General features: G+C 36.8%; 3 protein-coding genes across 4 annotated transcripts in view; 2 read left to right on the forward strand and 1 right to left on the reverse strand.

Moving 5' to 3' along the window:
- Positions 1 to 3954, forward strand: part of LOC135164586 (uncharacterized) — a 49320-nt gene extending 45366 nt beyond the window's left edge. Inside the window, exons 8-10 of the mRNA XM_064125068.1 lie at positions 328 to 751; positions 871 to 1342; positions 2450 to 3954. Of these exons, the coding sequence (XP_063981138.1) occupies positions 328 to 751; positions 871 to 1342; positions 2450 to 3121 (1568 nt within the window). The 3' untranslated portion in view covers positions 3122 to 3954. The remainder of the gene's footprint in view (positions 1 to 327; positions 752 to 870; positions 1343 to 2449) is intronic.
- A 2182-nt stretch (positions 3955 to 6136) lies between these two features.
- LOC135164588 (SH3 domain-containing kinase-binding protein 1-like) lies at positions 6137 to 14962 on the forward strand. 2 transcript variants are annotated; one of them, XM_064125070.1, is made up of 7 exons: positions 6137 to 6319; positions 6671 to 6913; positions 7103 to 7486; positions 8388 to 8969; positions 11538 to 11636; positions 11931 to 12215; positions 13392 to 14962. In XM_064125070.1, exons 2-7 carry the CDS (start codon positions 6755 to 6757, stop codon positions 13476 to 13478), a joined length of 1596 nt encoding a protein of 531 aa, XP_063981140.1. In that variant the 5' UTR covers positions 6137 to 6319; positions 6671 to 6754; the 3' UTR covers positions 13479 to 14962. The 2 variants fall into 2 exon arrangements, with proteins under 2 accessions (XP_063981140.1, XP_063981142.1); XM_064125072.1 differs by lacking the exon at positions 6137 to 6319 and adding an exon at positions 6344 to 6475.
- A 643-nt stretch (positions 14963 to 15605) lies between these two features.
- LOC135164587 (uncharacterized) lies at positions 15606 to 21331 on the reverse strand. Its single transcript, XM_064125069.1, has 6 exons — positions 21098 to 21331; positions 18624 to 19791; positions 17471 to 17687; positions 17271 to 17380; positions 16534 to 16917; positions 15606 to 15969 (listed from the first exon to the last, which is right to left on the reverse strand). The coding sequence occupies exons 2-6, from the start codon at positions 19761 to 19763 to the stop codon at positions 15823 to 15825; spliced, it is 1998 nt and encodes a 665-aa protein (XP_063981139.1). The 5' UTR covers positions 19764 to 19791; positions 21098 to 21331; the 3' UTR covers positions 15606 to 15822.
- Between the last annotated feature and the right edge of the window lie 274 nt (positions 21332 to 21605).

Genomic DNA, 21605 nt, shown 5'->3' on the forward strand with positions numbered 1-21605 from the left:
CCCGGCACTTTTCCGAGAAAAACTATAAAATACTATAATAAAATAACATGGACTAAACCAAGCTATAGACAGACAGTTAATTTTTTTCCACCCATACCATGCACTCTCAATAAAATAATAATCAGTCATTCCCAAGCATCATAACTCCCTCAATTATCAAAATTACTCAATTTTCTTACTTAAAAAAATGAATCGGATAGTCTTATCATCGGGTCATTGTCCTGCTCATTTAACATGGATGTGTTCAGATATCTTCACCATTCGTTGCAATCCATAACAATGAAATTATCAATTTTATTGAAGAAATTACTATTTCGTATGTTTCAGACAATGGCTTGCTCACCTTTTCATCCGAATCAGCATCGTCACAAGTTAATCTGCAATTTCCCCCGCCGTATATATCACCCCCTCAACCTCAAGACTGGCGGCTACGCCCAGAGGATGACAACAGATCCTGTGATAAAGATTCACCGAGAGGGCAGAAGCATTCCCATCATCGTAATGTTAATCATCAGAGAATAACCCACGATCCAAGACATTTTATTGGCAGAAAACCAGTGTTTACGCCAAATCAGTATTACACATTGCCAAATCGGAAGCCCCAGAAGGAAATAAAAGACCGGATTCGATGCGTTACACCAGACATCACCAGAGGACTTGGCAAGCATGAGAATAGCTCAGTGGTTTGTGATCGTAAAAATTTGCATCATAATGAACAGTTCCTCTCGTCTCCAGTGGATTCACGAAATAGGTAAATATCCCTTTCAAATTTCTCATTTATTTGTAGTAAATAAAGATATAGAATATTTATTCATTTTTTTTTATATTTGGAGTTTATGGAACTAATTATTGATTAATTTTTACCTTCAGATTGTCCACACCACTGGGATTGAGTGCTCGGGGCTACCGATTCTTCGCGTCATCACCAATTACTCTTCGTGGTCAGTCAACCACCGATGGTCCAAATCACTCCGCCATAAAACCAGTACCACCTAAATCCACATCAAAATCTAATCCCGCTGTTGCACAGAGATTATCAACATTGGCTACAAATTCATACGCCTATTCCACACCCACACTTAGTACCAAAGAGCCATACAGTGATTCTCCAACTGTGGCATCTTCTTCTGGCAGGACAACACCGACGAATGGGTTGTTATCACCCAGCAGGAGTACTATGTCGAATGAAGAATTATTTACAGCTATTCATAAGTCAAAACGTAAGCTAAATATTAGGAATGATGGAGAGACTTTGACTGATAGCACAAAGAGTTTGGATAGGCGACTGACCCAGACCGGGACGAGACATAGTTGGAGTCCAGAGTCGGCTAGTGCTCCAAAGGTAAGGATTAATATCCACACAATTACAAGAATAATTATTATATAATATGGGGTCGACGCAGTTCTGATGAGTGAGTGAAAATGTTCGTATTGGGTTGACAACTGCATGAAATATAAAATAAGGGGGGCTGTATCTGGGGTTGATTGCTGGCTGCACTCACCCTTATTTCGGGGAGGTCAGTAGCAAAAGTATTCATGTGCGTTTGACCCCTCGTATGGATGACACCAACAGATCCCCGATTACGTCAGACTCTGATTATTATTTTCACCAGGTATAAAAGTACAAAAATATCACAAAAGATATCATAATGTCAGGTCTGTTGTCCAATTTCCACCATCACATATCATTTTCTTATTAATTATTGACAATTGATTGAATTTTGCTCGTCGACTGAACAATTTTTTTTTTATGTAAAAACCTGTCAATCCTTTTATATTTATTCTGCGTAAACTCCTACAATTGTAGTGAATTCATAAGAAATCTCCAGACTTATCTTAAATATTGCCTGTCCAGACTTATCTTAAATAATGCCTGCACTCTCTGTATATTTTTTATCAATATATATACAAAAAAAAAATATATATATATATATTAATAAAAAATATATTTATATATTTTTTTTCTGTGGGAGAGTACTGGCATATCAAGCAATATTAACATGAACAAAATACCACGGTTTGTCTATCTCGACGTGTTTCACGTGGAACTTCGATAGGTGCTTTGCACGTGGATCGGTTAGCTCAGAGTTGCCTATGTAAGGAAACCCGATACTATCTAGGGATGAGAAATGCCAGAACAATCGCGCTACCATGAGACGAGTATACAGTGATAACCAGCAGAGTAGCTCGTGTAATACAGAGTATCGAGACACGCGGTAACGTATCGGCAAAGTACATTTACGCGTACCACATAGTAATTTCGGTAACTGCGGGTTTCGATGTTTCGTACCCATGAGATGGCGCTATTGGAAATTTTTATTAAATTTTTTTACCTATAAAACTATGACGTTTTAATCTTATTTTTGTTTACTGGAGTTTAAATTATTCATTGTAAGCACTGGCAACAATTTTCGTTAATTTTTGTTAATGTCCCACAATTATTTGGCAGGTTCCACCAACTGATTCACCAAATTCATCAACTTCAAGGATGGATTTCAAACGTCTTCTTCTCCAACGAAGTACCAAGATGGGTCCCAGTCGACTCTCAGCAGCCGAGCAATTGAAGCTGTCCCGTCAGCAGTGCCAGCAGCAGTGCCAGCCTCGTAGTCATCAGCCGTCTCCACCGCAGCCATCTGTCGTAAGAGCTCTGAGCCCCAGATCAGTTTGGCGATTCCAAACTCCACGAAGTGATGTTCTCTCCTCGACAATTGTAGAAGACGCAGCTGCTGAGGAACGAGCCATGGAATTATCTTCAGAGAATGAAGGTCATAATGTTCATCGAAAACTACGGAGTAGAAGACAATTTGACTTGTGTCCATTGTCTCCGATTCAGTCAATCATTTCTACATCAATAACTCCCCGGTATTATGATACCAGAAATTTGGGTAATGAAAATCGAATGAATTCCACAAGAAGTGCCCACTCATGTGCAGAATCTGAATCACGTAGAACGAGGAATCAACGTGCAAAAGCTGAATTTCTTGCCGGAGGATCGTCAACAAGTGGCAGAGAACATCACACGGGATTCAGAGCACGGTCTGAATCACCAAGACAACTTGCAGGAAGCACCATGGGTGTTGCAAGAAGCTCCAGTGTCCCAACTCTCGAAACTGCACTTTAAATTTCACATGTGTCACAACATTCAACAAAGAAGTAGTAGAGGGGGATAAAGATAGGGAATGACATGAAATTTCTCTCATGAAGAGCGACAGAGCACGAATATTGAATGGGAGATACTACATAAGTATTTGTTTCATTAGAACGATGAGAAAAAGTTGAGAAATCAAGGCTAAATATAATATAAACGTTTTTTATGCTCTATAATATACAGGATTCCGATTATTTATGAAAATTAAAAATGTAAATCTGATACTTGTTAATCAATTTTACATTCGGTATATTAGAGTTCTGTTTGAAATGTCAAGTTTACTTGAGAGCCGGTTTGCGGAGGATAAGCATCGAATGATTCGAACAAAATTTGCAAATTGCACGTGTCAGTTATAAAAAAATATAAAATGACAACATGTTGTTTTGAATTTGAATCATTTTGTTGGAATTTTTCACGCGAAAATTGTCATTTCTTTATTCATCTAACATTCAAGTAAAAGAAAGTCAATTGCGAAAGAAAAAATTGTACACGATGAGTTTTATTTAAAAAAACTAAAATGCGTCTTTAATTGCCTTTTTTAATGGAAAAAAGTGGATAAAAATTATTCCACATTTTTTCTTAATTTGAAGACTGAGATAAAGCCGAGAAATTGAATCTAGTTATAGTATGGAAATTTTTGTATGGTTCGTAGTTTATAGAATTTGAGTTATGTATAAAAATTAAAAAACATGTATCTGATATTTTTCATTCAACTTTCAGATTCGAAATCTATTGAAAAATTGTAGGGAATCCCATGGGAAATTTTGGTAAAAAATTAGTAAAAAATATTTGATACTAAAACATTACGAATTATCGTTCTCCACAAAAGTTATTGTCCTGAAAGATTTTCGAGAGGAAGTTTTTTTTACTTTTATTAGCAATTCGAATTTATGACGCAAGAAAATATCATAACAATGATGATCTAATGAATCGTTAGAAAAATCAAACTCTAGGAATTATTTTGAATTTCACTTTTTAATTGCAAAAAAGCAGGAAAGAACCTATTGGATTTTCTATAGCTGAACTCACTACTAATTCTTCCTGCACGATTTTTTTGTAATAACAAATTACCGATACAGAATAACTGGGTGCGAAATGTTCCTGAAAGGATCTTGCTTTCAATAGGTCAAAATTTTCTTCAAAAATCCAATTGAAGACTAGTGAGACTCATCTCAGAATACGATTTCATGGGCTCATTATTCTGATTAATTTCTCCAACTATGTGTGTTGAATTGGCTGTTAGGAATTGTGTTCGAACTTGCTGGGGAATCAAAATATTTGGGTAATAATTACCAAAATATTTTGGCAATAATTACCAAAACCTTTACCACACTCATAATAATTACCGAAATATTTTGGTAATAATTACCGAAATCTTGCAAATTATAAACTAAAAATTTAGAAAATCTTCACTTAATGCGTCTTCCTGGCATTAACCGTAATCTCAATATCCACGATAATCACCATTCTTGTCAATTATTTTCCGATGTACCATCGGAAAAAATCGCACCTAACTTAATGTAGGATCTCACGGTGAATTCCGAAGATTTAAAATCTCGAGGGTGAGTTTAAAGTAAATCATTACCATCTGCTTTGTTTTGAAAAAAATCTTGTTTATTTCGTCACGTCTAAGAAACTGCGATTTTAATTTCGCTTTCCTCGGATAAATCGCCTTTTTCGAACCGAATAATATAAAATAATGTATGTCATATTGAACTTCCCGAAGATCGAATTGAAAAAAACTTAATGAATTTTGATAATCATTAATCTTTTTATATCAAAATAACAACAAAAGTATTATTTGAGTCATATCCTTTTGTAAAAAGGACATACACCTCAAATCTCGAATCGAATCGAACATATTGAAATTCCGTAACACTTATTCGTGATTGGTAGATACATTCACAGCGGCAAAATTTGAATTTCACAAGTACACAAGTATCAAGTAAATCAAGTCAAAGGATGAGTTAATTAGTAGAAAATAAAAACTTAGTTAGAAAATGGAAATGAAACAAGTTACTCATCAAATGTAAATATCTATATCTTATCGAAACTCCTGTATTTTCCAAGTCGTCTTACAACTTCAAGACATTTAAAATTTTGCACGTTGCCTACAAGTGGGAAATAGATCAGCTGTGAATATATCAGCAATTTTTAAAAATCCATGTTTACGAAATGATGACGTGTTCAAAGTCATACGCGATTACTTCAGGATCATTTTGGTATAATGATTTTGAATTTAAATATTGCATTGACTTTTTATATCCCTATAATTCAACTGCTCTACTCATACAGTAGTTAAAATAAGGTGCGCTCACCGCAAATGTGACTTAAATAAAAAATATCACAACAATTAAGATTAACCAAATCGCGCGCGGTGGCGCGCGACTATGTCTCGTAATAATAATCACATGTGTGGCCTGGATGGTAAACCCGCATTCGTCAAATGACTTTTATCGCCTCATTACATAATCCACCATTTTGCGGTTGATTGATCTAGTTGATGGGTAAAAAGAGTCCTGAAGTTGGTTGATTTGGTTGATGTATAAAAAAACAGCCCTTAAGTTGATTGATCCGGTTAATGTATAAAAAGGAGATCTTAGGTTGATTGATCTGGTGGATCTGGTTGATCGTCAGTGGAGATAGGACCCTGCAATATCCACCGAGCTAGTGCCTAACCACACAATGTTGACTAAAGTAGAGGCTCAGGTCTGGGGGATTTGAGTGACCCCAGCTGCATCGTAGTACCTCACCCCAGAAGAGGCAGGGCGCCACACGCTACCCCATGAAAATTTTTCATTAATCAATTAAAAAAAAAATCATCAACTCCCAAACGTTAAAAACCGATCTACAATGACCTACTAACAAATTACAAACAATTCTGAATAGTAGTTTATCTAAAAATTAGTTATTCTCAGCTGATTGAATCCCGTGACTCCTTTTGGAAACCTGTTTCAGAATATAATAAAGGGTGGGGGTCATTGACAATATGGCTGCCAGGGGGATCTGGGGGAATCTACGGCTGTCCAATCCAGCAATGTATTGCAAGAGGGAAATTCAATATGGCGCCGGTGACACATTTGAGACACTGTCAAATCGGCTTGGGATACGCCTATAAATTTGCAGTGATACATTTTAATCAAGAGGATGCACAAAATTATCATGTACTCGGTAAGTGGAACGCTCAGATATTCATAACACTTTATCAACAACCACAATGCATGGAGACATGAGTGATTGAACACGCAATCGTATGATCGTTTTCATACTTAGAAGTCTTGTCAAAGAAATCCTCTGTGTGCAATGTTTGAAACCATGAAGAAATAGGTACCTATATAATTTCTGGTATATCTCTGCATCTAGACACTTGTTGCCACGACTTCAAAATTGATTAAACTCTAGTTAGACTCTGAAGTATTAGTAAAATGTCCCAAGTGAACAATACTTGAGTATACAAATATCAAATAAAAATCTGACACGATGTGTTCGATTCTTTTTTCACTGTTCTGATTTTTTGTTGAGATGTGAAACAATCCTCGTAACTGGGACCAAAGCTGGACCGTCTGGACTATTTACTTAATAAGAAAAATTATTAGTGTGAGAGTAATGGAGGCTATTGTGGAGTACAACTACGTGGCGCAAGAGCCTGATGAGTTAACCCTACGTAAAGGAGATGTTATCAAAGATATTAAAATAATGCCAGGAGGATGGTGGGAAGGTACTCTCAGGGATAAATGCGGCATGTTTCCTGATAATTTTGTAAAGGTAATTCAATAACTGATTTTCTTTCATTTATTATATTTCACAATGACTCACCACACTGACATATACAATTGTTCGTTTCTATTCTTTCATTTTATGAATTTGTACGAGTTTAATGTGAACTATTTTATCTGACATTTCAATGGTAAGTTTTCGTTATATTCAATTTAACAATGACATTATTGTTACTAGGTTTTGACACCTCCAGGTGGCAATGACACTTCATCAAAGAGTGACATTGAAGAGGTGACTCTGAGAAATGGCTCCCCTGGACGAAAATGCTGCAAAGTATTATTCAGTTATGAGCCATGCAATGAAGATGAACTTGCATTGGTGCCCCAGGATGTTGTTGAATTTCTTGGGGAAGTGGAAGAAGGTTGGTGGAGGGGCAGACTAAGGGGACGCACTGGGGTGTTTCCATCGAATTTCGTTACACCTCCTACGCCCGACGACAGTGATAGAGAAACTAAAGAATTATGCAGAGTACTTTTTCCTTATAAGGCTAGTAATGATGACGAATTGACTTTGGATGAGGGGGATGTAGTAATACTGCTGTCACGTGATGCACCTGATAAAGTAAGAAAAACCTTGGTTTTAATTACAAATATGCTTGAATTTGATTAAACGTCAGTCACCTTTCAGATAGCAATCACGTATCACGAATTGTGACGATTTTTATTGTATGGCATATTCTAATTGAATAGATGGTCTGGCATTAAATTTCCGCCGCCTCGTCAGTCATTGACAATATTATTGATTGACCTTTAATACAACAAATGGACAATTGTGTACTTCTTACTAGAAATATTGTGACCGATGATTTTCGTAATCGTCCAATGTTGCCCGGAAATCATGTAGAAGATCATGAAATGTGAACATCTAATGTTGTTAGGGAATTTGTGTATCTGGGGTATTACATGCCAACTCGACCAGCCGGGACATTGACCTCTCCAATTTATTTCGCGATTTTTCATACGATTAATCTACTTCAAAAAGACATTCCGAATATTTTCTATTGTTAGGTTATTTCTAAATTGGATGAAAAGCTGAAAAAGGTCGCTTAAAAAATATGAGGAAATACATGAAATTTCTAAAAGTATTACAAAGTATTAGACAGCCCTTCTTAATTACTGCGACAAAGGGCGAATGGACAGCTATTAGAAATAGTTCATGATTATTGTCTGATTTCCTGTCTTGTAAGTTCATTTGCCATTATCAATCGAAAATACTCTACGAAAATTTTATATTTTTCTCACAATTTTTTAATTGTACAGTTCTAATTCATGAAGATTTTCAGCATTTTCGTAACCGAATGGCAATTGAAGACAATTTTCGATTATGAGGATAGAACAAAATGTGGTAGATTATTAGGACTGCATAAGCAGTCAATTTTTTAATGCCAAAACTCTTAATTTTATTCAATCGACTAGGAACTTTTCTTTTCTTTGCGTAATGTATACACCTACCACTGTTATAGGGTTGGTGGAAGGGCGAATTAAATGGCAGAATCGGTCTCTTCCCAGACAATTTTGTCACAGTGATAGGCCCCAAGCCTGATAATCCACAGAACCAAGACACCTGGCAGAAACCAGGTCAGTCCATAACAAAATTAGGCAGCTTGAAGAGTTCCTACGTTGGAAAAAAAGGAGAAAAGGCTAATGTACGAAAAAGCTTGGAGTCTAGAGTGGTAAATGAAAGTTCCAAAAAGGTGTCTTCTTCGGCTACTTCTACCCTAACGTCTGCATCGTCAACCTCGACACTGTCCGCACAGATGAACAACCCAATAACAACTGGTGATCAAAAGTATGGCATGGCATTATCGGATCTGACGAGAATGGTGGAGATACCTGGTGATAATAGTGTGGAAAGTGTTGAAGGATGTGAGAGTGGGTTGGGGGAAGAGTTGGATGGAGTTGAGCGGGGTGAGGGTGCACCATTGTCTCATCTAACTGCATCCCGTGCAAAAGCACCACGGAGACGCTTACCGTCCAGTCAACATTTCAGAAGTCAGGGGGGAAGTCTCACTGCAGGCATTACTTCTTCAGGATTGACCCCTTTGGTAATGTATTTTCCTATAAATATTCGATAGAAAATAATTTTATCCTGCAAATTTCATGTACAGTAAATAAGCAGTTGATTTCCGTACATTCCCAATTCATCAGTGTTTCAAGTTTAGAAAGTACACAAACATATGTCACATTTTTGTATTTAATTACATGGGGCAGATTTGTCATGAATGATATGGGGTATCTTTCATAGTTTGGTACAAATTGCTCTGTATATTCACTTATTTTTAATTATTTCATTTTTTATGTAACTCGGAGTTGCTTACGGTATGAGGTAGACACCTGAAGCACACATGAGAACATGAATGAAGAAATTATACAGTAAAATGTGATGAAATCTTCGTAGAATTCGATTAAATCTCTTTTGTCATTTCTAGTAGTGTTTGATCAACGCTCTTTAAACGATTAATTAGAAATATTTAGTAAGAGAGATTTATTTAAGGACGGGATGAAGCTATCGCCACCCCCCCCCCTCCTTCCCCCCAACAATACTCTGAATGATCTAAGACGACGGGTTACGTGCGACTTTCCCAAAAGGTAAATTTTTGTGCAAAAAATTAGAATGTACTGTCAATTCTTATTTTCTTCTTGATTTTTCTAATCTCACTTTTATGGAAAAACTCGCGATGAAAAACGTATGGAATGAGCTATCCATCACCGGGATCATCTTTTTGGAGAATATAAATCCCGGCACATTCTCCCCCTCGAAAAATCCCCAAAAACGCGAAATGAATCGGAGTACGTTACCTCAACGGAGAGAGCCACTAACATCAAGTCCCGTTAAGTTCAAGGGGGAATTGACGTCACGAGGAACACTAGGTGGTTGGTTAAGTGGCACGAGAGTGTATTGTCGAAGAGTTAAACGATGCGAAGAACGTTTGGAGAGGGTGAAGGGTTATGACGGTCATTAGGGAGTTGGTCAACCATTGCAAGGGTCACCAGGATTACTTGAAGGGGAGTCAGACCTCACGTAGGTCACTGGGGGAGGGTCGGGCATCACGAAGGGCAGTTAAGGGATGGGCAAGTGTTATTAGCATGACCATATTCCTAGGGACCCTCCTTTATGCTAGTTGCCCATCCCCCAAGTCGCCCTCCCAACCCATGACCCTCCTCCCACTGCCCCAAGGGGGGTGTGACCCTCTTGCAAGCAACCTTTGTGATTTTTTCGATTCTTGACCGACCCCCCCCCCCCTCGGTCTGTGGGAGAGACAATTTTTAATTAACGCGCAAATTATTGGAAATCATTCTGCACCGAGAAATCATTGGGTTTTTTCATTGCGCTTTCCATTCCGTGGACGTTTTTATTTATTATTAACGAAAATTAAGAGATGGAGTGGAAGTTGGTGAATGACGAAGTTAATTTTTGATCGAACACTTTTCGTTCCATTCCAGAATATTAATTAGTGAGTAAAAGAATTGCTTGAAAATGATGAGGAAACATTGATGTTAAGAAGGACACTAATTCGCCCTTGAACTTGGCGAGACTCGACGATGACGCGTGTGTCAATTGGACGGGGGGAGGGGGGTGAAAAAAATCAAGGAAAAAAGTAGAATTCTGGCGGTACATTCTTTTGTTTTATTTTTTCGATTTTTTGCACCAAAATTTCCGTTTTAAGAAAGTCGCGGGCAGGTCATCAGATTAGACAGTTGAGTGTATTGTCGAGGGCCAGAGGTAAAGATAAAATTATCACGAGATTTTCCGATAATTTGAAGGCACAAGATTTCTTGAATGATGCTGAGTCTCATTCTTTTTAAATGAAATTTCGTTATAATGACCTTGCCAGCAGGACTCCAAGATATTGGACCCTACATTGTCCGTTGTCTCATGCCCATACGATTGTTCAAGTCAGGCCCTCTGATGAATACTCATGTGGACTTGTAGTCAAGAATAAAATAATCAAAGTGAACCGAAGAGAAGTCATTTGAAGAGACTTCAAATTGGAGAGAAAAATTTCCCCTTTAACCCAGGGGAATCGAGCCCGGGTCCCCCAGTATCGCGCCGGGCCCTTTTGCCGAATAAGCTACCGGATACCAGAGAAATTCTCTCGCAAATTCAACGAAAACACCGCCCACCTCCTTTAGGCAGTTTTTATTAATTAGGCCCTGTGTTGAATACACATCTTATTGGTAAAATATTTTGGTTGTTTTTTCTGTGATCGATAATAGTTGTAAATATAATTTCTAGTGCATAACTTTTTCTGCACTGGCTGTTAGCCCTTCCCCATACAATCTGAGTGCCTTTCATTGATATGAACTCAGGACAAAATGCATCTTAAATAAGTGAATGGATAAAATGCGATAAAATTTGTTATCTACTCCGTTTCATTCCGAGATATTCATTGAAAACTGGCCATCTGCAAAAATTGAAACTTTTTTATCGCATCGGTGCTGAAAGATTCCACACATATGTGTTTAAATACATGTGTCTTCCAAAAAATCAAGTTCCCACATTTTTCCAGATTTTTGAAACATTTGTGCACCAAAATGGTTAATATTCAGATATTCAAGACAAGTTAGAACAAACAATTAGAGAATAATAAACAATTGTAATTATTTGACAGGAGGATAATGTGACGAATGGGACACTAGACACAGTAGATCAAGTTCGAGAGGAAGACAGTGATGGAATTGGTCGTAAATCTAGAAGGATCGCCCCCTGGGTAAGAATTCTTTGTCACCATTAATGAGACCCCATCCACCTTCTTCAACAATTATTTTTGGCAAAAAAAATCTGGATTTTTTAATTTTTTAATTTTAAAATTGATTATCAACATATTCGAATGACAACAAAATGTAGGAGGCGCATTTTTGATCACTTTGATTGAAATAACCAATTCAAAAGTGGAAAGCCACATCTCCGAATCAAAACTCAACATTTCTCTCTCTTCCCCCCCCCCCCACAACTATTAACCTGCTTACTTTATTTCACAATTTTTTCAATTGATTTTATTCAGATGGAGGAATTGAAGCAGAATCAAATGGAGAAACGCAAAGTCTTCCCTCCCGAAAAACCTGAAAAGCTCGAGAGAAAGAAAGAGCAGAGGGCATCAAGACTACCAATACCATCCAGTATCACCGACACAGAGATACAACTGGAGCAGGAGAACGTAGTGGCACCTCAACGAGAGAAAGATAAGGACAAGGAGAAAGAATCGAGTCAAAAACCTGAGCCAAGTTATCCCGTTGCAGGCCCTCCAGCCTACGTTCCCTATCGACTTTACAGTCAACTACTAGATAGAGTGAGTTTATTTTTTGTGGTGTTACGAGTATAATTCATGTATTTGTTTTGTAATTACGAATAATTACGAATCCTTATTTATTTCCACGTGCACGTTACTTAACAAAATTACTTGTTGTAAAACGATAATTTCTTTTGACACATTTCAGTAGTGAACTGGTGTACAAAGTCAAGTCAATGTCGACTTTTGGTGCGCTTTTCAGAAATGTTTCGGAATTTAAATGATATGTTAAAATTATTCTTAAAACGTTTGTTAGAGTCACTCAAGCATTATGCAAAAGGTCATGACAAAATGTCTACTTTTAGATTCCGAGGTATGCGGTGAAAAACGCTCATAACAATAAAAATTGATTGAACCCAGTTTATTGCCAGGCTCCTGATTTCTTTCATTGATAACGGCGTCATGATCTTTAGAATGTTATGAATATCGAATATTGTGTTCAATCTATATTCTATATTTAAAAATCTTTATTCTATATTTAAAAATTTTAACTCGAGTGCCCACCACTCAAAGGCACTCGGCCTTTATAAATTTGGCGGCTATAAAGTAAAAAGGGATTTAGATATTTTGAAAGAGCATTATGAAGATTACGCAGGAATGACGTTATTTGAGGAGTTATAAATTATGTGTAACTACCGTAACAAGTAGTGCCCGGAGAGTCGCCATCAGCGGAAGAGACAAGACGAAGCGGGAAGTCCTTTGACATATCACAACTTGACGATTGTCGGATAAAAGGGATTTTTGAATTTTTTTGAACGATTTTTCTCTTCTTTCGCCGATGTCGATGAACTCGAAATATCTTTTCCTCCTGCAAAATCTAGACTGTCAAGTTGACATGTCAGCGTGTAAACGAGAGATCATGACTGCTGTCATCTTTAATATTTGCCTAACAACTTCTCCTTCCATTACCTCCGAAACTTGAACATTTTTACGTAAACAACATATTTCAATTAAATAATGATCTCAATAGCATTTTCATTTCATTGAAAACGTTTATTTGTAAAAAGATACCTCTGTAGGATTCTAGAAAATGCTCCTCGGAATATCGGTTCCAGGAAAATATTCCCCGACAAGATTTTTCTTTCTGATAAAAAAAACAGAATTGATTAACATCAAATTACGATAGTCAGGACATTGAACGAACATTTTTACTAAATTTTACTGTTATTCCTGCAGGTAACTGCGTTAGAGGAAAAGCATACTGTATTACAACGAACAGTTGCACATCTCTCCGAACAATTGAGTACAACCAATAACCATTAATTTGCTGTAAAATTCCGTGAGTATTTCTCCAACATTCTCAACTGCAGAATGTTTTCTCTGCAGAAAAACACCTCCGAATTTTTCAGGTAAAAATTTATAATTATTTGTTGTTGAACATCTAAGTAGTATTTGGTTACTGTCTATGTGTTACACAATTCACACCAGTATTTTCATTTGATTCCTATACAAGTTTGATTCGAACTATATTTTTAAACCCAGCATTCCACAAATTATTAATTGCTGAAAGATTTGATGTAAATTGCCACTGCCAATCACCGAAATTATTTCTGTTTAACTGATTTCGTTTGATTACCAGCAATTGAACATTCTTTATAATTGCATTTAACATATTTAGCAGTGATAAGACTTTAAAGTACTTGAAGAAGAATGGAACACTATATTTTTTGTTTAATAGTTTATAGTAGAAGCCGAATCCAAGAGAGTGAGGTAGTTGTTTATTGAAACATGAAGTTGTGCCAATGTATTTCCTTTGGTTTCTGACAATATTGAGCAACGTAAAATATCTTTAATATGTTTATCAGGGGATTCCAAGACTATACAGAGTGAGCAGTAGAAAATTAATGAAAAAAAAAGTCTATGTATTATATATAAAAATGAAAGAACCATACGATGACTTTCTGATGTATTTCTGCTTTTTGTGGTTGAAATGGTGCTAAAGTACACTAGAATTTATTCACTCAAAGCGCTGTAAATTTCATTGACAATAGGTTACACGCACGACATTTCTACTTTTACATTTCTTAAAAACGAAAAAAATAAGGAACAAATGATGTAATTGTGACCTGAAGAATTCAGTATTGAATTTGATTTTTTAATTATAATTACGTCCTCACAACCACCACTCTTTTAATGGACAAAGCAAACATAATTTTCACCTGAGTAGAAGCAGATTATTCAGCGCTGTCATCGATCTCGTAATTTTTGTACTTTTCTAATTCTACCCAAAACAAGCATTCAAGTTTAATCGCATAAATTATGAAATTGAGTGTAACATTCACACGATATTTGATGATATGCATTATACCGCGCGGTACGCATTGATCCACATTTTAATGGAAATAACATAAAGAGAGGCAGCAAAAGGCAGCACTTGATAATATTTTTATCCGTTTGCTTATTTGTAATAAAAAATAACTGAAAATATTGAAAATGTAATTAAAATGAAATAATTTTGACCGAAGCTACTGTCAAATTTAATCATCATGTACTTAATGAGAAAATTACCATAATTTAAAATTATATCAATCATGAAATAAACAGTAATATCATGTTAAAATTATGTAAATATTACGACCAAACGTCTCGCATAAATATAAATATAGCCATTTAATTTATTCTGAACATTGAATAAGAAACTTCATCGAGAGAGACAAAGCCCGACCTTTCCAAGGAACGAAAAAGATAAAAATAAAAGATAAAAATTGTGTAAATATTTCCTCGAAATAAAATTTTCTTTACCTCAATGGGAACTACAGCCATAATGCGCTACATCCATCTTTCGTGTTTTATAATATTGTAGTCTTCACCTTTGCATGTAACATGTAACACCTTCCAGAGTGTATGATGATTTCCATGGATGTTTGAGCGAATCAGGGCGATACATCCACGCGAAACTGGGTGCCTCTGAGCCCATTGTGAAGCACTGAAATATTCCAATTTATGTCCTAAATTTCTGACTAAAAATGTGCTAAGATAACCCTAGGGTAATACATCTACCGTTCCAAATGAACCAAAAGACTATTAATATAAAAAATATTAGGAAATATTGAAGTGCATCAAAAATATGAGCGTGAAAAAGTTTCCGTGGTAACACAGAACATATATAATATTGATCGTTTGACCAAAAATTTCAATGATTAACATTATAAATAAATTATTTATGACTAAGAATGAACGGACACCCGACGACGGTCAATACGTCCGTGGAGCAACAACTCAACTCAATTCTAATACTTATAAATAACACATATGTTTGGAAAAAAATAATTAAGTTAGGGCAGTCATACCAGTAAGCGGAAATATTATTCTGTCGCTTCTCCTGTTCTGTCTGAAGGGCTAAAAGGCCATTAATTATTCTAGTCTACATGTAAAATTGATCAACGAAAATTATTTTCTATTTCAAATAATACTTTATTCACAATTCTATATCCAGTAAATTATGAGAAATTGACTGCTTTGCTTTCCTGCTAGGACTTCAAGCATCAAATTCACTGAAAGCCGATAATTGAGTCATGTCTTGGAACTGATGCGACTCAAATGGAACTGTTTAACTGAGCGACAACTGGAAAATTTCTCAACAGATTAATCCACTTCTAGAGTTTGATTATAGCCAGTAGAAACGAGGATCATCACGGCGCATTTGCAACTTGAGCACGTGCCTGTAGATTTTCAAGGCTGGCCCGAGGAGCAGGTCCAGTCCAATAAGAACATCCGAACGTTTCATGAGAAGCAGAGAGTGTCCATCGATGTCCTGAAAACAATTAAATGTCGTTTTCAATTTTATGCTAATTCCACAAAATCTTGAGCAACGTGATCAGGTGTCAATTTTTTTTTTGAAAAAACGGTCTTATAATTTTCAAAATCTTCCGTGGTAATACCGCAAAAACTCCAAAATTATCGGATACTTTCCGATAACTTGGTTGTCTTGGAATCATTGTGTCATATTTTGAAGGTTGAAACCCTTGAGTACGAAGGGAAAGTTCTACAAAGCAGGTTTTTCTGACGAAGTTTTTTTAATGTAAAATATTTAGACATTCGGCTTTTTAGGGAATACGTCTGCATATTTTACTTCACAGAAACTTGAAAACAAAAATACTTTATTTTTTCAATTTGCTATTTTCGCAAAAAAAACTTGTTTAAAAATAACTTTTATACAAAAAATAGTATATTTCGATACACATGCCACAGGATGGTAAAGAGCGTGAAGTTGGCGGCCCGAGGCAAGGCCATCATTATGTATTAGTTCAAGAATGAAAGGACCTTTTCATATAAGGAATTTTGAAATTGATTTGATGAATAATCAGATTGTACGTACCTGCAGTCTGAAAACTTCAGCTTCTTTGGGAAAAAGCCGTGCAAAATATTGATAAACCTGTTCCGATGTCCAATCTGAAGCATCGGGAATAGTAGGATCAATTCCCTCTCGAGGAAACACCTGATCATCTGTATGATCAATCGATCCCCTAGTTGGAGAGACTTGAGGGCTCAAAACGGGTGGTAATTGGGGGGGATTAATCGGAGTTTCAGGCCGTGAAGACTGCACTTTCTCTTGAGTTGTCACCGCAGGCACCATCACTGATCTTTTCTCAGTACAGCTACTACAATTCCATTTTAAGTGTGATTTTGAAGAAGGAACTCGTGGCGTATGACAAATATAGTGATAAGCTTCGTCACATGATATGCATGTAATTAAAGCCCCCTGAAATCAGTAACAGTTAATAAGTAAACTCGGGAAAAATATGAAATTTGTAAGAATTGATATAGATTTTTGCATTCCAATAGAAACATTGTGATAAATGATTTTTGCAATCTGGTAATTTTGCCTGGAAATGGTATAGAATGGGTGTGCGTCAACGTCCCCCAATTTCGACATTTGTCTCAAGACAACAGAAGAACGGAAGTTAATGCATTTCTTCTCATTTGCTCCCCGATTTAGAAGACATTTATTTCGAAATTTTTTATTAGATTAATTTCTCAATTCGAGAGTTAATAAAAAGGGAGCAGTAAAGACCTTTAAAGGGTCTTTGTCTATTAAAAAGCAGTTTTACTTACAGTCTCGGAAGTTTCACAACAAACGCTGCAAGTTTTGCATCTCTCACATTGCCAACTACCCCCAATCTTGTGAATGAGGTCCTCGGGACTCCAAATGCACTTTGGATGAGCTGAAAGTAGAATAAATTTCAACAAAAAAATTTCCTCCATATTGACTCAGTTAATTTACCCCTTTCGGACTCGATGCCCTTTTCAATTACCTCTGACTGTGCAGTCACGACAGGCAACGAGAGACTCTGATTTATCCTTGGCACACAAACTGCATTGTCGATTAGGTCCCTCCTTGGCAGTGGTCTTTGAAGGGCCTTCCTGATACTCATGAGATATCTGAACTGAAGTTTTACTCGTCAGGGGTTGTCTTCCTCTTTTACGTTTGGGGATGTTAGTGTCGGATGGATCAAACACTTTTTTTGCTCTCTGAGACAAACAGAACATGAAAATTAGTTATGACGTGTCTTAGAAAGTCTAGGAGAAAGCTACGATGATAGCAATCATTTACAATGAATCATGATGAATCATCTTCCTAACAGAAAATTGAAAAATTATCGACTTCGGTCAGACACTACTGAGTATTTATCCACGAGACAAATACCCCCTTTGCTACCTCTAAATGATTTCTCCCCCCTTTGCTACCTGTAATGATTATCTCGCACAGGGGACAATCAATTAGAATATTACCCTTAATTACACTATGTAAAAAATCTATGCCCTATTCAATGTGTAAGATATTCTTATTTTAAAATTACGATTGATATCACTGGGTGTCTCATTTTCGTGAATTTACCTATCGGCTATATTGCGGACAATGTCAAGGGTATGAGCAATATATTGAGACAGTGGTTCACGAGCATTTGAATGAGCTAGATCGTTCCATCCATTTATAAATTAAATGATGTGGATAAACCTGTGAATCATTCATGGTAAATATATTAACGACAATTTATTATAAACCACGAGTTAAATACCTTACAAATGGTACTTCCTTCATATTTTTCGGATCGATAGTTAAGAAAATACGAGCATAGAAACGTTCCCATATTCGCACTCTCATGATTTCGCATTATAAAATTGTCAGAATCAATTCATGTCATTGGCAATACTGACCCACTCGAATGAGAGCCTCAAACGTACATTCGACCAAAAAAACAAAACTTCGATATGATGAGAGCAAAACCTGAAGGAAAAATTGTTTTTGCCGCGAATTGCAAAATGAAAAATTAAATTGATACTATAGACACCAAAAGCCCCCCCCCCCCCCAAATATACGAAAATTCGATACCTCCACATCGGATTGAAACTACACATTCATTCGCATAAAAATGAAAAATATGAGATTAAAACAAATAAACAAACCTTCCTCCTAGCACTCCTGAATCCTCCAACAGTCCCTCCCGTTGGAGATTGGTTATTACTATTCCTCCCGGTCTCCTCGTCCTCCCTCTCTTCACTTTGTCGTTCTTCCATATCATGACGTCGTCTTCCCCTCCGTTCTTTCTCCTCGCGCCCCTCAAAATCTTCCTCAAATTTAATTTCCAAGTCCATCGAGTCATCAGGCCTGACCAGCAGCCTCTGTTTTCGTTCCCCTTTATTGGACTTCTTCACACAGCTCATGCCCTCCGCCCCCCTCACATCGACTTCCTTCTCCTTCTCGATTTTCTCCTGCTCCTTCCTTTCTATTTCCTTCTCTTCACTATTTTTTTCCTGCCCCTTTTTCTCTACAGTATTCTCTTCAGCCTTATCAAATCCATCCTCTTTGTCATGATCATCTTTGGGACTGGCCTGCCTAGACGATCTGGGAGTATTGTCGCTTCTAGAGTCACAGTTTCCTACATCATCAAATCCAAAGAAATCCGCATGTGATTCTTTGTATATCGAATCTTTTCCAGAATCACCAGTCTCACTGGAGTATCTCCTGGCATTATTATCCGAAATATCTACGTCTTCCTTATCCATTTTAAGAGACGTGTTGCTGGAGACATCACTTGTTCCCACCAATGAATAATGGCCGTTACTCATTCGTGTTATGTTCCCAGTGGATACTTCTTTAGCTAAAAAATCCTCCACCATTTTTCGGGATGTGGGATTGCTGATACCATCGAGGAGCTGCTCAATTAGACGAAACGGAGGGACTCCTTGATCGAGATAGTCCGGCTCTTCCACGAGAAGCTCTGCAAAAGCTGAGGCCATCATGTTGGAGTTGAGTTTCTCTTTTACAAATCCCTCCGGACGGTTTTTGTACAGTTGAAGCCGAGACCATTTTGATGCATTCCTGTAGCTGGTGTTTCCCTTGTAATCAACCTGAATGACCTTCTCAGCTTCGATCAAGCGGTGCAGGTCAGCGATGGTATCTCTGGCATCTACTGAGAACTTTCGGAGGAGATAGTTGCAAATTCGATCAGCGTCGGGACGAGCCTTTCGTCGACGTAGTTGATCGATTGCCTCTAGGATCTGTTCTTCGTGAATTATGTAGACTTCTGATCGGTATTGCTGCATTTTCGTTGGGTCGAAGTAACCGTATGCCCTTAAACATGGAAATTACAGTATTGGGGTGAATAATTTTCAGAGTAAAATAGAGCAAGTAGATTATTTGATTGTTTGATGGTGATATTTGAGGGTTTTTTTCAGTCGCGAACATGAAACATGACGAGGGAGGCAGCAGAGATGGCCGATAATCAACTATCTAGGTGTGGAGTTCCATGTTTAATTAATGTGGTCAAGATTAATATGATTAAGAAGAAAAAAAAATCAATTGTAGTTAATAGTTTGCAAAGACACTCAAGATTTTTCCTCGTCAAGTGTTCTGAAAAAATGTTTAATACATGTGCATAATTTTTGCAATGAACACGTTTTGTTTAAAGATTTCACCAATAAAACAAATATTGCAAACACATTTCATTCGTGTCCTTCTATCTTATTGCGATAAATTAAATTGGAGTTTTTTCGCTTTTTCTGGATCGGCTGTACTTTGAATTTCCTGTAGTTTTTGCATCTCTCGCTGATTCGTCAGCCATATTTTTTTCAAACTTCATTTGACAACACGTAAACAATAATTTACGAAAATCTACCACACGTCTATAGTTTTTCCAGTTTCATCAATTTTTAATTCACCGGTAGATTGATTCGGTGTGTAATACGAGGCCTTGAAATTTTGAGCTGTGATATTATTTAGAGAGAACCAAACTTAGTGGGGCCCAAGGGAGTAAGGGCTGGGTATTAAGGTATGGACAATTATACAACAAACTCTGTGTTCAAAGCTTCAGTATAATTAAGCGTGAGCCAATAGGAAGTGCCAGGTTTGCACGTGTGACTTACTGCAAATAATCCATTGTTATTATAGCGTGTGTCCAATCGCACTATTGATTTGTAAAAGTAACATTAATTTTATTTAATTTTATACACTAGTGTAAACATGCCCGTTATGCAAATGACATACGTAGATAGAGTACTGAGAATTTAAAAATCTAAAGCAAGTATTGCTCCATTAAAAAAGAGGGTAACGTCTCTTAAAGATCTTTCTTTCTAACTTTAGGATTAGGATAAGGACTTATAACTGAATTATTTAATTCCCTACGATTCTTGACAAGCAAATGCTCCAGAGAGAATTAATCAGGAGAATGAAGAGCTATAAAGCTATAAATCCACTCAAAAGTCATTTGCTCTCAACAACTTAATTTCAGATGGGGTTTTACAGTTTTTATAATTTTGATTTTGCAATAAAACTAAGTCAAGATTGTTTTTCCGAAGAGAAAAATTTGTTCAAACAGTGGAATATTAACTCAGTCGTAATAGCAATTTTAAAAAAATTATTTTTTCTAGTTAGTACTTACCAATTAAATAAACTGCTAATTCCAAAGCCCAGAACAGGTCATTTACAGAGGCGGATTTTTCAACGTTTTATAAATCAGTTCACTAAATTTATAAGGTTTTGTCGGCCTTTTATCACTTGTCATGGACTTTCTTCACGATTGTTAGTCTGAACTGAGTAGACGAAATTGCACGTTTACGTTATCCCCAGCGGCACTGAGACTGAGGACAGCATATTATAAATAGGTGAGAGATTGTGAGTGTTTCCAGAACAGCTGCTAATGCCAAAGGGGGGCTCCGTTTGTACTTGTTCAACTGTACAAATGATCAAGTGTACAGAGAATTTTCAAACGGTGAGAGCACCACTGTGCAGGGATTCAACTGTTGAGAGAAAAAACTAGGCATAGCCACATCTGTACAGGTGGCGCAGGGTGGGTTAAACAGCGTCGACAAGGTAGAGATTGATAGTTTTTTCTCTCGACAGTTGAATCCCTGCACAGTGGTGCTCTCATCGTTTGAAAATTCTCTGTA

The sequence above is a fragment of the Diachasmimorpha longicaudata genome, chromosome 7 (assembly GCF_034640455.1).
Source record: "Diachasmimorpha longicaudata isolate KC_UGA_2023 chromosome 7, iyDiaLong2, whole genome shotgun sequence".
NCBI lineage: Eukaryota > Metazoa > Arthropoda > Insecta > Hymenoptera > Braconidae > Diachasmimorpha > Diachasmimorpha longicaudata.